Source organism: Dermacentor silvarum, chromosome 7 (assembly GCF_013339745.2).
Source record: "Dermacentor silvarum isolate Dsil-2018 chromosome 7, BIME_Dsil_1.4, whole genome shotgun sequence".
NCBI classification, from domain to species: domain Eukaryota; kingdom Metazoa; phylum Arthropoda; class Arachnida; order Ixodida; family Ixodidae; genus Dermacentor; species Dermacentor silvarum.
The window spans coordinates 89,788,486-89,804,670 of NC_051160.1; the positions used below are offsets into that span (position 1 = coordinate 89,788,486).

Sequence of the window (16,185 nt, forward strand, 5' to 3'; positions counted from 1 at the left end):
TTGGTAGTAAATGACGTTTTAATCAGGCGGCGTCACAGGGAAGCACCAATGAAAGCCCGGAACGCCTATGCCACAGCTGCTGCTTTCTGAACTTCGTGTTCCCCGGCCATGTATTCTCCAGCATCTCGGAAGAGCGCACGGTACTATATAGGCCGTGCGCAACGACGCGCCGGCATTTAGGTGCCGCTGATTGGCGAAGTGCTTCGGCATCGGTGGCATGTGGCATTTGCATGGCCTGGAATTCGTTGCATTTCATGCTACATGTTCTGATGTATTTTTCATTCTAGTTTTCTTTAATCTGACATGCCATCCGGTCAATCCGGGCAACAACTGCGGCACGGGGGCGTCCAAGCCAATGACAAAGAGCGTAAGCAGTCAAAGATAGAAAATTTATTTTCAAGATACGGCCACTTACAAAAGGAGACCTCTATTGCTTGTCTGGTGAAACGGGTACTCGTACCCGTGAACCATTTGTGATGAATAAAACAAAATTAACGTACCGAAACAGACATGGGCCAAACGCAAGAAAAATACAGCATACTGTTACCGTGCAAAGTGAATATGAGAGAGAGGCGAGTCCCGAAAAGAAGGGAATGAAGGGAATTCTTCCTGTGTTTGCATGGGACGATGTAGCCTTGCGAATAAGAAACACTCAGTCGCTTGCTTCCGGGTTGCTCGCTTTATTTTCGTGTCAGAAGTGGGGCAGTGGGACCACGATAAAGCTTCAGGGTCCCGATCCACAGCGTGAATAACGCACTTCGCATTCAGATTATGCTGTGTTAATTACAACGGCGTTCGTGAAATGGTTGGTTACAGGTGGGGCAAGGCCAGAGGGAAGCATTGTGTGCGAACGCGTACACAGCCGATGATGCAAACCCGTACAATGCTCGCCCCGATTCGCTCTCCGGTGACAGGGCGCATATATACGACCGACAACTAGGTTGATCGGGGCATACACTAAGGTATAGGGCTCAGCTGCTGCATGTATAAGTATGGCTTCTCGACAAGCAAGTCATCGAACGTTACTGTAAATAACATTTACTAAGCTTCGAGCAAGTGTAGGTGGTAAGCACCGGGGTATTAGGAGTTGTTAGCTTGGAATGCAAGCAGAACTAAAGAAGCTGATGTTCATTGGCATGCACACCCGCATACGCTATAGTGTGAAAAACAAAACGTCACCAAGGCGGCAAGTGTTATAAATTGTTACAGTCAGTTGCCTACGAAGAGACCAACAGTGCCTCTCAGTAGTAAAACAGCGATAAATGCATCGCATGCATTGTGGATATAACAAAGGCGAAAGCTAGCTCAAGGTGCACAAGTTTGTGCTCAAGTGGATTGGTGCACAAGCTCTGCCACTCAGGGCAGTTCTTAGCGTAATGTTCGCTACAGGAACGCGTTTGCTATCCCCAGCCATCTGAATATTCGGCTGCTGCTGCTGCCGTAAATCGAACCCCCAACCTGATTCTCTGAGGGTGACTATAGCACAAATTATTGATGGCTCTATTGCTAGATACAAATTAATGCGCTTTTTTGGTGTTCTTTCAGCATCGGACTCACTGCCCTACGGAATCGACGGTTTTCCCGTTCTGCATGCCAGCGAGGACTGCATCATCCTGTCAAGGCTGCCCCCAGATGGAAGTAAGCAATGTTATGTTGTAAGCGCAAAGGAAATGGCAGTACTCAGAGAATTCTGTTATTTCAAATACTGCGAGTCATCAATCTGGCCCAAGCAGAAGGGGCTACAATATGAATATACCAGACAGGTGATAGAAGAAGTATACTGCCTCAAATACACTTTGCAGGCTATCATTACAAACAGTGTCAGAAACACAATATATACGTTTATGTCTAAAAGGGAAAAAAACTGAATTGCGCAATTGAGCAACAAAATCTCATGTTGCAACAATAGTGGTAGGACAATATATATATATATATATATATATATATATATATATATATATATATATATATATATATACTGTCTGAAGCACGATTCTTCGTGCCACGGATTATGCATGCACAAAGAAAAAGAAAACGCCTGTCAATATGCAAAATTGAGCGCCGCTTTTCACAGTGATATTCTGACAGTCCGTACTAGAAATGACGGAACGTTACATCAATTGGCCATTTTACAAGTGTACTGGTCGTTTCAGAGAAAGCTTTCCGCAGATATCGAAAATGGGGAATTTCAGACGGAATGGTAATTTCTTTTGTGGCCCATATGCGGAGTACAGTGGCAACTGTAGAAAATTGTGGGATGGTGCGCCATTTAGATCTATAAATAAATAAAGTTCACTAATTAATGTTTTTGTAAATTGCTAACGTACAAGTTTCGAAGCCAGTCGAACAGCAATAGAACAAGCAATATTAAGAAGACTCACATCGCCGGGTGCACGCTCTATGGTGAGGACTGAGAGTCTCCCTTCACCATGACGGTGAAATGTCGTTTACTGAGGTTGGCAACCCTACATGACCTCAGTGTAGGCATGTTAGGAGGAAGGCAGAGACGTTCCAGCGCACTGACAACAGTGCTCGACTAAAGTGCTACAGTGCTCGAAGTATCTTCACTTAGTATAGGAATCCTGATCATCATTTTGAGATCGACGTGCTCAAAGTTGTCGCTAAATGCATAGGCTGTTTATGTACCATTTACCGCAAGGCGTTTTTTTGTACTTCTACTCAAAAAGAAACGGAGCAACTATTGATTTTGAGGATAAATTTGAGAGATGCATGGGAAGGGGACGCTGGATACGAGTGCCAACATCCCTTTCATCACACATATCGGTTTTCATCATGAAATTGCATCATGGGAGCTAAAATTATGAGCTATAAATTAATTGAGTTATTCATTTAACTTCCTCGCCTTTCGGCCATCATTGCGCGATTTTTCACGTCCGTCGCTTCTGTGAATCTTAGCAAACGAAAATACTTCCTTTTTGTTCGAGCCCGACATTTTATACTAAGCCTAGTTGTCACTGAAAAATCCCTTATTTAATATAAATAGTGACTTACAGCTCAATAACTGTTCACATAAACTGTGCAACCAACGTCACTGAGCTGTGTTTCAACAGCCTCGAACGGCTTTTAACCGACCTTGTTCGAACTTAGTAAATACTTTTGGCACACTAGGATGCCCTTTTGTTCTTAACAAAACAACGAGGGAAGGTGGAATTCTGGGAAATATGTTTAGATTTTTTGTTCTTGTAGTCTACTGGGGCCAAGTTCTGAAACTCGCGGTGGATGTGCGCAGTACGTCAATAGACATGTCAGGCACAAAGGAAGCCTTAACCGCTTGCTAAAATTAACACAAAATAATTGAGCATATGCAGTCTGTAAAATTTTGCACTCAAGCCAAGAACTATATGATGTATCTCTTAAAGGGAGCACTGGGGGCAAATCTGCGTGCGCAGCAGCATCCGGTAGTTTTCTGACTGGTCGATTTCTAAGGAAACGGGAACGTCAACGGTGTGGTCACTAGAAAGCAGCGTACTACTTTGTTCGGCAGCATGGAGAGGCGAAAATCCGGTAGGCTGCATCAGGGATGCCCACGGCCGAAGAAAGCACTTTACTAAAATCTTGTCACTTGTGCGTCGATCTCTCTTTATTGCTATATATATATATATATATATATATATATATATATATATATATCACTCTTGATGAAGGCCAGACCCCGGCCGAAACGTCAGTAAAGTCCTGTCCTGTTATGTTTTCCTACGTGCTACTTTCTTGAACTTATTAAGAAACCAGAAGAAAAAGTTCCACAAACATGCAAAATTTGGAAATCGAACCCACGACCTCTCGGTCCGCGACGATAGATCGCTGAGCGTTTAACCCATTGCGCCACAAACGCATTGGCAGAGAGCTACACAGACGCGCCTTATATATCTAACACTCCTCCGTGTACCCGCGCTCTTGCTGGGGGCGGTGCCGCCGCCTACGAGCAGAAAAGAGAAGTACTGCATTATGACACTAACGCGCACCGACAGTGAACGCTTCGGTGGTCTCAACACTACGACGCCTCGATGCCAGCATTCGAAGGGACGCTGGCATCAAGAAGCACTACCAACGCGTTCTCGCAGAAGCACTACTAGGTGGCGTTCACCGTACTCAGCAGAGCGGAGCGTGGCCTCTGCAATTAGCTCTGAAAATGTTTCTGAAGTTGATCGCGGAGGCTGCAATTACGACGCGCTGTACGCGCTGATTTGACTCGGTGACGATTCAGTTACGTGCTTTGTCTTGCGCGTTTTGAACTATTTTTCAACGATATATATATATATATATATATATATATATAAATCAGAAGCACAACTTCGCGGTTATCTTAGGTTTATTATTTACCCAACAGTTTCGGTCGCTGGACCGACCTTTCGGTCCACCGACCGAAACTGTTGGGTAAATAATAAACCGAAGATAACCGCGAAGTTGTGCTTCTGATTTTCCTAAATACGCTTGGCACATTGAAAAATCCAGTTACTTATATATATATATATATATATATATATATATATATATATATATATACACAAGGAACAGAGAGACCCAAATGATACAAACCTCGCAAGAGCAGCAACCGTTCGCGGCTGAACCCTGATATTATTCATCAGAACCATTCTACACCAAACCAAGCACGCTTTCCAAGACGGGGATGTCAACTGTAGTTGAGTCTGCCTAATTATTTTTTGCAGCCTAGCGCTTTCAGATGGTTGACGTGTGTGTCATGTCGCAAGGCAACAATTTGCTTCCCTCGTCTGAGAGAACGCCAGTTTCCCCAATATTTGCCTCGTATCAGCTAGCGCTTGGAAATTATACGTGAAGTTACACCGCATTCGGAGGGAACGGCCCATGTCTATCCAGTGCTCCACTTCCGAAATTATCTTTCGTAACGGAACTGGTTGCAGCGTCTCTCTGTCAGAGTACAACACATCAATCAATCAGCGTGATATCGTCGTTGCCGTTGGCCGTTGTCGTCACGCACACATGCTCGCGTTACAGAAAACCACCGGCGTTCAAAATTATTCCGAGTTCCCACAATGCGGTGGACCTCATAATAATAATCGTAGTTTTGGCACGTAAAACCACAGAACGACGAATCAATTTTTGCAGACTTTTTTTGCTCAACCCATGCTAGTTACCTGTATTATGCTTTTGTTCGTTCACACATTAATTATTGCAATATTGTTTGCGGCTTGACCTATAATCACATTTGCTACACATATTCAATTTACAGATAAGGCTTCCTTGTTTATTACACTCGCCGCCCCTACAAACTGAGCCGGTCAATTTAAACCACTCAATATATTAAAGTATGTGATCGAATCACATATAACGCGGCTTCCTTGACGTTCGAGCTTATAATATACCGAGGAAAATAAATTAAGTACAGTTACCCTGCTTAAGTCCACATTAAATAATGAACGCACTAGACAGCGCTTCCTATTACCAAATATACGAACTAATTACGCTCGATTTACCTTCCACTCTTAGGAACATCAAATTGTAATAACGTGAATTCGAATATTAGATGCCTTCTTTCTCTGCGCTTCTTTAAAAATATCTAAAGGAGTCGCTCAATATCCTTACACTGTAACAAGCCTGTTCACCGTGCTGTTTGCGGGTAATTCTGCTCATATTTTGTAAACATTTAGTTACATTAATTTTGTTATATTATTTTGCACCTTAAGAAATATTGCTACGTCCAGGAAAATGTTTATTTGAATGGATGTAAACTGAATTGAAATAAATTAATAGGATATATTGAGCATTCTGGTAACACCTGACAGATCCTCAAACGATGCTCTACAGAAGCCAGCTACATGCAACATCCTTCGCATTTCATTCATTTCCACTGCGTGTGGCGCGTGCATAACATTAAAAGCGAAGCATTTTTTGCCTACCATGTCATGGATTCGCCGGGGTCGGTCGGTTGGTCGGTTTATCGCCGAGTATATTAGTATTGTAACGTGGCAAAGAGGAGATAGAAGAGGAGGAGAACGAAGAACGAAGAACGACGTCCTAACGTCGACAATTCCTGGCCTCTACGCTCCACGCTCCTTTACTTCGTCGACGACCTTCCCAATCAACAGTCCTCGACGGAATCAGCGCAGCGACTCGCCTGTTTCAGACCACACTCTCACTCTACCTTCTTTACGTCAACGTCGTTCTCCTTCACCGAGGCAACGTTCATTCTCACCACCGCCGTCGGGAAACTAGACTGCGCGGCCGATGGAGGTGAGGTCGCCAGAATCGACACGACACTGATACCTTCACCGGTTACAATGCTGAGAAACAAAGTGGAAGTGACAATTGATGGTATATGTACAATGGCATTCGTGGGCACCGGGGCTATGAGATCTGTTATGAGCCTTTCTTTCAAGAACCGGCTTCGACGCAAAGTGATGTTTTCCCTCGACACGCATGCTAAATTCCGCGGAGTAAGCGGTGAAATATTGCGTCCCCTTGGTGTTTGTGCTGTGAATGTGTTATTGGCGGACAAGTGTTATTTAACAGAGTTTGTGATTTTGGAACGCTGCACGCACGACGTTATATTAGGAATAGGCTTTCTGCAAACCTGCGGGGCTTCAGTCAATTGTGGTGCCGGCGAGCTTTCGATAAATAGCGGAAAACCTGGGGTCGATGCTTGTGAGGATCCGTCATTATCAGACCTTGTGAATGAATAACCCGCTCGACAAAAAACGTTTGCCGTTGCTGAGGAGTTGCTGAGGGAGCACCGGTATCCGTCATGGCATCTTGTACAGACACTTCATTTGACGCCGTGGTACAACCCTTTGGCGACCCTTGTGGGAAGAAGACCCCAATAGTATTGTATCTGTGAACAATGGTAGCACGTTTTTGTGGACGTTAAATTGTTCTGCCGTCCCTGTGCGTGTTCCCGAACACATGAAGATTGCTGTCTTCGACGAAGTCACGTGCTGTTCATCGATGGTCGTCAGGGACGAGGATTCCACTGATGGACGAGCCACTTGCCCTTACGAGCAGGAAATTGTACGCATGGTCAGCAAGTCTTTGCCTTCACGTGAACGGGACGCCTTAGTACAACTGCTAGCCCAGTATGCTTCCGCGTTCGACTTCTCTCAGGATGAGCACCGTACAACTATCCCATCCTCGCATGCTCGTCATCGCATTGACACAGGATCGGCACATCTCTTAGGCAAAAGCCCTACCGAGTGTCCTCATCAGAGCGCAAAATTATTGCGGACCAGGTACAAGAGATGGTGAGGAAAAATGTGATTCAAGAATCATCAAGCCCGTGGGCCGCACCTCTCATCCTGGTAAAGAACAAAGATGGCTCGTGGAGATTTTGTGTTGATTATAGGCGACTAAATGCAATTACCAAGAAGGATGTGTACCCACTCCCGCGAATTGACGACGTAATAGACTACCTACATTCTGCCTCCTACTTTTCGTCCCTCGATCTGCGTTCAGGCTATTGGCAGATACCTGTGGATCCCGTCGACAAAGAGAAGACCGCCTTTGTTACGCCGGACGGTTTCTTCGAATTGAACATTATGCCGCTCGGGCTCTGCAATGCGTCCGCAACGTTCGAGAGATTCATGGACACAATTCTCCGCGGTCTAAAGTGGAAAATATGTCTTTGCTACCTGGGTGATGTTGTTATTTTCGGCCGCACTTTTGAGGAGCATAACGAGCGCCTTAGCCTGGTTCTGAAATTCAAGGAGAAAGCAGATTTGATTCTTAACTCTGGAAAGTGTAGGTTTGGGGAGCGACAGACTTTGGTTCTCGGTCATCTAGTCGACAAAGATGGAGTCAGACCTGACCCCCGCAAGATTGAAGTAGTCAGTGCCTTCCAGCCTCCGCAGTCAGCGCGGGAACTGCGCAGTTTCCTGGGACTCTGTTCTTATTTCCGTCGTTTTATCCCAAAATTCGCCGACGTTGTGCACCCGTTGACGCGTCTGTTGCAAAAGGATGTATCCTTCGACTGGACACCAGAATGTGAGTCATCGTTCCGTCAACTTAAATTCTTGCTTACGTCATACCCCATCCTGCGTCATTTTGATCCATGTTCCCCTACCGAAGTTTATACTGACGCCAGCGGAATAGGCATTGGAGCGGTACTTGTTCAACGGCGAAACGAGGCCGAACACGTTGTTGCCTACGCCAGTCGTTGCTTAAGCAATGCTGAGCGAAACTACACAGTCACTGAGCAGGAATGCCTTGCAGCTGTTTTTGCTGTTCAAAAGTTTCGCTGTTACATCTATGGTCGCCCATTCAGCATAGTCACTGATCACCATTCATTATGCTGGTTGGTCAGCCTTCGGGATCCGTCTGGTCGACTAGCACGGTGGCCTTGCGACTACAAGAGCACGATTTTATCGTGAAATACAGACGCGGCCGCCGGCATGCTGACGCCGACTGTCTTTTCCGCTTACCACTGCCAACGGCAAATTCTGAAGAAGACACTTTCGATGATTGTCTGGCCGCTATTGCACCTGAATTTCCGGACGCGACCATCTTCCAGGAGGATCAACGCAACGACGTCAATCTGGAACCTCTTTTTGTGATGGCCCTAAATCCGAAAGCCAGTAGTGGTTTTTCCATACGTGACAGCTTGTTATATAAAACCAACCACTCTGCAAGTGGCGCCCGCTTTCTTCTTGTAGTCCCGGAGAGTCTCCGTAGTGCTGTGCTACATGCCATGCATGATGATCCAACATCAGGTCATCTTGGATTCGCCCGTACGCTACAGCGTGTACAAGAGCGATTTTACTGGCCTCACATGCGTCAAACAACAAAGCAATATGTGGCTAGTTGTGACCAATTCCAACGGCGGAAACGACCTTGAACCGCCCCATCAGGTCTTCTACAGCCGTTGATTCCCCCTCACGCACCTTTTTAGCAAGTTGGTGTGGACCTCCTGGGCCCATTCCCACGGTCATTGAATAACAATCGATGGATCATCGTTTGTGTAGACCACCTTACACGCTACACAGAGACCGCAGCAGTGCCGTCATCTACCGCTGTTTGCGTCGCTGCTTTCTTGTTGCATTATGTCGTCCTACGCCATGGCCCACCTCGCGTGATCATAAGTGATCGCGGTCGTCAATTCGTGGCCGACGCTGTTGAAGAGCTGCTTCGGCTATGTGGAACACAATTTCGTCACTCAACGCCGTACCGTCCGCAAACCAACGGTCTTGAACGCACCAATCGAACTTTGACGAACATGCTATCCATGTATGTGTCCTCTAACCACAAGAACAGGGATGATGTGTTGCCATGCATAATATACGCCTACAACACTGCGAAGCATGAGACAATGAATTACAGCCCTTTCTATCTGCTTTATGGTCGATCGCCGCGGAGCTTCCTCGACAGGATTCTGCCGTTGTCTCTGGACGCTGAGGATTCCGTCGCCAAGACACTTTGCCTCGCCGAGGAAGCCCGCCGAATAGCCCGCGTCCGCACATTGGCATCACAAAACCGCTCGAAGGATCGGCACGATAGATCCCATCAAGCCATTTATTTTGAAAAAGGTGACCTAGTGCTGCTATGGACCCCACAACGCAAGCGTGGCTTATGCAGCAAGTTCTTGTCACGTTATGTGGGCCCGTTCGTTGTTTCAGATCGCCTGAGCGACCTTACTTACGCGGTTGCACGGGTTTTGTCTACAGATAGGCGTTCCAAGAAAAACCAGCTGGCTCATGTTGCCCTCCTTAAGCGCTACTACCCCGCCGAAGAACAGTGACTCTCCCAGTGGGCTTCGTCTGCGAAAGGGGGATTGTAACGTGGCATAAAGGAGATAGAAGTGGAGGAGAACGAAGACCTCAGCAGCAGCCACGGCTACATTTCGGTGGCGACATCGTGGCGACCTCTCATCCATCCTAGTCTTCACCTGTGAATAAACATCGATCATCCGTAACAGTATGATAGATTTGACACCCACAGTGGAGTTGTTCCGCAGGCCACAAAGAGGATGCATCGAGTTTCGAGCACAAAGTTCTCCGCAAGGTTCAACAATAGCATGAATGTATGGGCGTCGGCACCAGCAAGCAGCAACTCGAACTCTGGATAAAGAACGTTCCAGTAAGACGGCATCTTCAATGACGGCAAGAATCTGTGAACAGGTTGCAGGTTGGTCGGCAAGAGGAGAGAGGAAAAGCTCACCGTCACTGCAGTCAACAGTGGCAGCACACTGTTGTAGGGAATTGAGGCCAAGCATTACATTCTGAGTGGAATAAGCAAGCACTCTAAATTCGGCTTGATACACATTATCGAAGAAATTAACGTTCGCCAGTGCACACGTGAATAGGCCGGAGCAACTCTCCCCTCCCAGCAGGAATTGTATTAGAGATATCCCGGCGAAACATCACTTTACGGCCTAGTCGGGTTTTGAAATCCAGGTTATAACGGAAACACTCTCTTGTTTCCATTAAGGCCAACGAGGTAACATTGTCCACTAAGACGCGAATATTGTTATGACACATGGTCACCGGCAGAAGCATAGGGGCGTGTAGCTGAAGGTGACTGGCGACCTCACCTCAATCGGTCGCACCACCTAGTTTCCAGGCGGCGGTGACATGAGACGTCGTCGCGGAAATGGACACCTTCGCTGGCGTGATGGTGGCGGCGTTAAGCTCCGCGCATAAGCAGGTGAGTCGCTACGGTAATTCGCGTGGTGGTTCGACCTGCTGTCAGAGTCACAAGGCCAGCGTGTACCATCACCTTCCAGATTGCTACGTCGATAAAAAGTAAGCGGTCACTATTAGGACTCTTGGACAAGGCGCGAAGTTGTGGGCATATACGGAGGTGGCGGTGATGGATGTCTCACCGGAATCGCAGCAGGAAAAATGATCTCGAACCCTAGGAGTCGAGAGGGAAACCGCCTCACCTTGGTCAAGCTCTCCGCGCAACACTTGCCGAATCGCTGACGCGAGGTTTGATGGAGCTGGAACCACGTCAACACTGGAGGCGTCAATTACATTGGCCAGATGGCCTAACTTCGGTGTGATAGCTTTCAGGGCTTGAAATGTGCGCCAATGCTTAACGACATCACTTACGGACTCCAGACTGTCTTTTCCAATGAGGAACTGGTAGACGTCCTCGGCGATCTCTATTCGAAAATGACCAACTTCTTCTCCTATCATCTGAGGATACAGAGCCTTGCATAACTTGAGCACTTCCTCGGTGTACGTCGTGCAGGTTTCGCAGGGAACTTGAGCTTGTTGCATTAGCGATTGCTCTGCAAGCTTCTTTTTAGCTTCCACATCTCCGGAGCACTTCTCCACTTCGTCTACGAACGCCTCCCACGTTGTGAAGTGCTCTTAGTGACACATACGTGGTTCACTTGAGAAAGAAGGCAGCATTGTTAAAATGGGTGGTGGCATACAAGCCATTAAACCGACTCACTCGTTGTTAGAAGCTGATTTCATCCGTCCACATCTGCCTGGCTTTTCCGGCGAAGGAAGGAAGGAAGGAAAGAGTGGAGAAGGAAAGGAGGTTAGCCAGTTTAGCACAACCGCTTTGCCACCCTACACATGGGAGCGGGTTGGGGGGGGGGGTGAAAGATGGGGAGGAGAGAGATAGAGAGCACATAGCACAGCACACACATCGTCAGTCACAGTCCGTCCCTCTTGCGTGGTACGTGACATCACTGTCACAGCCGCTTGTCCAAGCCGGTTTCTTTTAGAAACCTAAGTAGTACCTTTGTTGCCTTCAGCTGCGATGTCTTATGTCGACGACATGTGAGAACCGCTTCAACTGACATTGGTCTATTGTCAAGGTGCGCTAGAACGGACGCCAGGGACTGTCTCGGAACATTATATTCAGGACAGTCGCATAAAATGTGCTCTAGCATCTCCACGCAATGACAGGCATTGCAAAAAGCGTTGCCGGCCATTCCAATGAGAAATGAATAAGATTTCGTGAATGCCACCCCTAGCCATAAGCGATAATGCATGGTGGCTTCTCTTCGGCGGAGTCCAGTGGGCATACAGAGATGCATCAAAGAGGGCAGGTGGTATTGACGATTGCTCCAGTTGGTCTGGCTGCTTGGTGTGCACCACAGAGAGAGCGTGATTTCCTGTGCAAGCACTCGAAGTCTGCTGGCTGCGTCGGACCGTGAGAGTGGTATGGCCTCTTCCTGTGTGTCGTCAAAAGCTGCCCGAGCGGCATTATCGGTGTCTTCGTTCCCTATGACGCCGCAGTGACTTGGCAGCCACTGAAATGTCACGTGGTGTCCTTACCCATGTGATGTATGGAGTAGGTATCTAATATCGAATACGAGCTCTTCGTATGACCCGCGACGCAGAGCTGATATCAGGGATTGTAGGGCTGCCTTTGAGTCACCGAAGATTGACCATTGTTGAGGTCGTTCCCGATTGACGAAACAAAGTGCAGCGCGAAGAGCAGCTAGTTCCACAGATGTCGATGTCGTTGGATGGTCAGTCCTGAAGCTGATGGTAATAGCTCTTGCTGGGACAACCACAGCACCGGACGAACATTGGAGGTTTGTGGAACCATCAGTATAAATATGTACACTGTCCGCATACCTCTCGTGCAGAAGAAGCAGAGACAGTTGTTTCAGCACAGGTGACAGCTCACATTTTTTCTTGATTCCTGGTACACTAAGATGTACTGTGGGGCTAATAAGACACCAAGGGGGTGTCGATGGTTTAGATGCAGCGGTGAAGCCCGAGGAAGTTTGTCGCTGTACGTGATGATAGTTTTAGAGAACGATGCTTGGCGCCTGTCTGAAGGTAGTGTTGCAAAGTGGTGATAGGGGGCACGTGCGAAATGTCTGATGTGCGTTCTCATGGCTTCCACCGTAATGTTTGTTTGCATCGGATGGTCCCGAACAATCGCAATAGTTGCCTCTGTTGACGTGCATCTGGGCAAACCAAGGCAAACTCTGAGTGCTTGAGCTTGTTCGGCCTGCAGAACACGAATATTGGTCTTGCAAGTGTTGCTCAGTACAGGTAGACTATATCTTAAAAAAACGAGAAAGAGAGCTCTGTAGAGTTTCAGCATTGCGTCTACTGACATCCCCACGTGTTTCCTGTGAAGTATTTACACAACTGGTAAGTTGCTGTCAGGCGCCGTTTCATGTAGGCTACGTGCGGGCTCCTACAGAGGTCTCGGTCAATGAATACGCCAAGAAACCTGTGGCTTCTGACATAGGAAATGGCGAAGATTCGTGGCTCCATGTAGGGCTCTCATGGGACGCTGGTAGAAGGTGGCGGATTGTCGCCGTCGGAAGCCATCTCTGGTGGGAGACGAACAATTCGGCGAATTCGGGTGACCCTCCATGGATGCGCCTCTGTGGTCGGTTCGTCGTCGTTGTTCGGGGGTGCTCTTATACCCCGCGTCTCCACCAAAACTGTTACGATGGGGGGCGGTTATTTAAAGGTGAATTGATGAAAAGGCTAGCATGGTTGCCACACCGACACAGAACCTCTCCAAAGACAAGCGCACTTCGTCCTCCTCTTCTTCCGACCTTACTGTCTCTCTGGCGTAGCAATATACGTATATGTACATATCACGCACAGTGGCACTTGATTTTATACAAAGCATTCGGCGTGCAATGTAGCATAGTTTAGAGTTCTTTAGAGCATTACCAGATTGACTGGCATGTTTGCGCAAGTTAAGCAATTTGGGCATGAGGCAAGCCTGTGTGTCACGACATCAGCAAGGTGACCATGACAGTAGTGGGTGATGGCATGATTTATTGTACTCTGACAAAGAAACGTTGCAACTTGTTTCGTTATTAGCTGTGCCCATCCCGAAGGTGGTGCAATATAGGGGAAACAGGCGTGCTCTGGCTTTTTGCAATTAGTTGCAATGCGACTTGACGCAGACTTCAATCGGGAGAAGTAGGCACACATTTGTGGCTGAATGGGTAAAGCATTGGGTTTTCTCCCAGGGGGCCTTGGTTCGATACTATCAGCAAAAAAAAAAAGCATCTACGTACCGCAAAGTGCCAGTTGTGAGGCAAGGAATGTTTCGCACTAAACTATGGTCGAGCTCAACACTTGGGTACGTTTGGCTTTAAGTGACCTTGACGAATTTGTTGCGAAGCATATCGTTCCCGCTTGGACGGGCACTGCCATACTTTCCTGACTATACTAAGCGAAGCCCTAACTTCCGTTTCGTTCGTTTTGTTTGCCCTGTCATTTCCATCACTCAGCACACGCATATTCGCGTTCGTTTTCTGTGGCTCAGTGGAGTGAACCACTAATACACTGAGATGAAGCACTATCTATTGCCTAGCTGATGCTTTATAACGCGCATTACTCTCGCCATTAATTTACATGTTTCCTTCTTCATTGCAGAGAAAACGGAATGCACCTACTGGGTTCGCAGAAGTGTTGTCGGAAATCGCAACTGGCGTTGTGACTTCATATTCGATGCCTTTTGCAGGTGGCAGGCGATTGTAGTAAATCGTGACAACATAAAATATTGTAATTAAGCGCACTAAAACTGATATCGAAGAAATTTGTGCCTTCTGCAAATCCTCTGTAATCTTGCGTGCCAGAGAGCTCAAGCGATCGCAATATGAAATACCTTTTTATTTTAACGCTGTTGAAGAGACACCAGAAGTATTTCACCCGATAATCTGGATACGCCTATTTTTTTCTTCATTTTTATTTGTTTACAGTAAAGCAATGGGTGTAAGACAGCGTGACAGGCGCAAATACCTAAAGCCATTTTCGTAGGTTCCATATGAGATTCAGCAGCAGTCAATAAATAATATATGAACAAGCATTCTTCGCTCTGCTTTAAAGGCACCCTGCGACATCTCTTATTCAAACCTGAGAAGCATGCTAGAATAAGTGAATGGCTTTAGGCGAATACACGAGCAAGGAAACTCTTGAAAGACGCTTAATACTACAGGATCAAAGTATGTGAGCCGGCTGGTTGGTTATCCATGTTACAAATTCACAGCTTAAATTAGGTGCTCTACCATAAGCTGTGACAAAGCAAGCTTTAATGTAATAAAACCAAGGTAAATAGTGTTGCAGTTATATGCAGCAAGAATTTGTTAGATACTTGTAGAATCGTGGAAAATAGTCCTCTGGTCTCCTAATAAGGTTTGTTCCATCCATTCTTTTGTTTGTATTTTTATTATAAACCTTAGCTGCCACTGCAAGCCGCTATCTTGCTCCCGGCTGTTGCCGGCGCAGCGAAACTGCTCTTGTTCTACCACTCGAAGGTGGCGCTCCCAGTCCTGTTCGACCACTGAAACACGTCGCCTCTGGAACGAGCACTTTCAGCGTGCTTTTGAGTGCTCCTGTTCTCCCAATCGAATTCGTCATTAGCCCTGAAAACACAAGGGCGGACACTGCCCCGCCGGAGATGCCTTTCAAGATACAGCTGCGCAGGTGGGCACTCGCGGCGAAGAACGCGCCCGTCCCCCTTCCCCGGAGCCTTCCATACCGGCGGGAGCGCGCGGCCGCAGTGAAGCGCAGCCCCTCCGCGCCCCTACCCTCCCTGCGGAGCATTATGCGTGACTGGAACATTGCGCGCTTCCTTCCCGCTTCCCGCCCTTGTGTGCGCGAGCTGCGACTGCAGGCTCACCGTCGCATGCTTTCACTCGCACATACAGCGTACGGCGTGCGGCGACGATTTTATCGCCCCTGGATTTTATATGGAACCTCACTGGCGACCACGACGGCGACGCCGAAGGCAGAAATTCGCCTAGAGTGTCCATTTAATTAATATCACAAAAAGCAGCAGGTTACTTAACGTGTGTCTGAAATAACAGAAAAACACGGCGCATAAAGGCAATGAAGGTTTTCAGGCAATATGAACTAAGTGCGTCTGTACCCCCCCCCCCAACCCTTTTCATGAACGAATAAATGATCGCAATTAAGGCGCATGAATGAGTACACCACATTAATAATTAAAAGCAGCGTGAACAGGAAGCATGGGAGGGGTGTCAGTATAAGTAAGCCATAGGTAGCACTGTCGGATAAATAGTTATCCCATTTTGAATGCGCAGACGGTTTCGCGGGTGAATTTTTAGACTTTTATGTGACGACAACGAATGCATAGCATGCATGGCAAGACATGAATTATGCCCGGTAACGCTTCGCAAAGCTCCAGAGGGTGCTGTATAGCCAGATACCTGTAAAGTGCTCCGCATAACATCGATTCCTACAGTGCGCGGGATCTTGATATTGTTTTTCACAATGGCTCGTGTAACGTCTG

At 47.2% G+C, this 16,185-nt stretch overlaps 1 protein-coding gene across 1 annotated transcript in view; it reads left to right on the forward strand.

Moving 5' to 3' along the window:
* Positions 1 to 14,649, forward strand: part of LOC119458263 (uncharacterized) — a 77,551-nt gene extending 62,902 nt beyond the window's left edge. Inside the window, exons 8-9 of the mRNA XM_037720093.2 lie at positions 1,546 to 1,638; positions 14,307 to 14,649. Of these exons, the coding sequence (XP_037576021.2) occupies positions 1,546 to 1,638; positions 14,307 to 14,443 (230 nt within the window). The 3' untranslated portion in view covers positions 14,444 to 14,649. The remainder of the gene's footprint in view (positions 1 to 1,545; positions 1,639 to 14,306) is intronic.
* Positions 14,650 to 16,185: the final 1,536 nt, after the last annotated feature.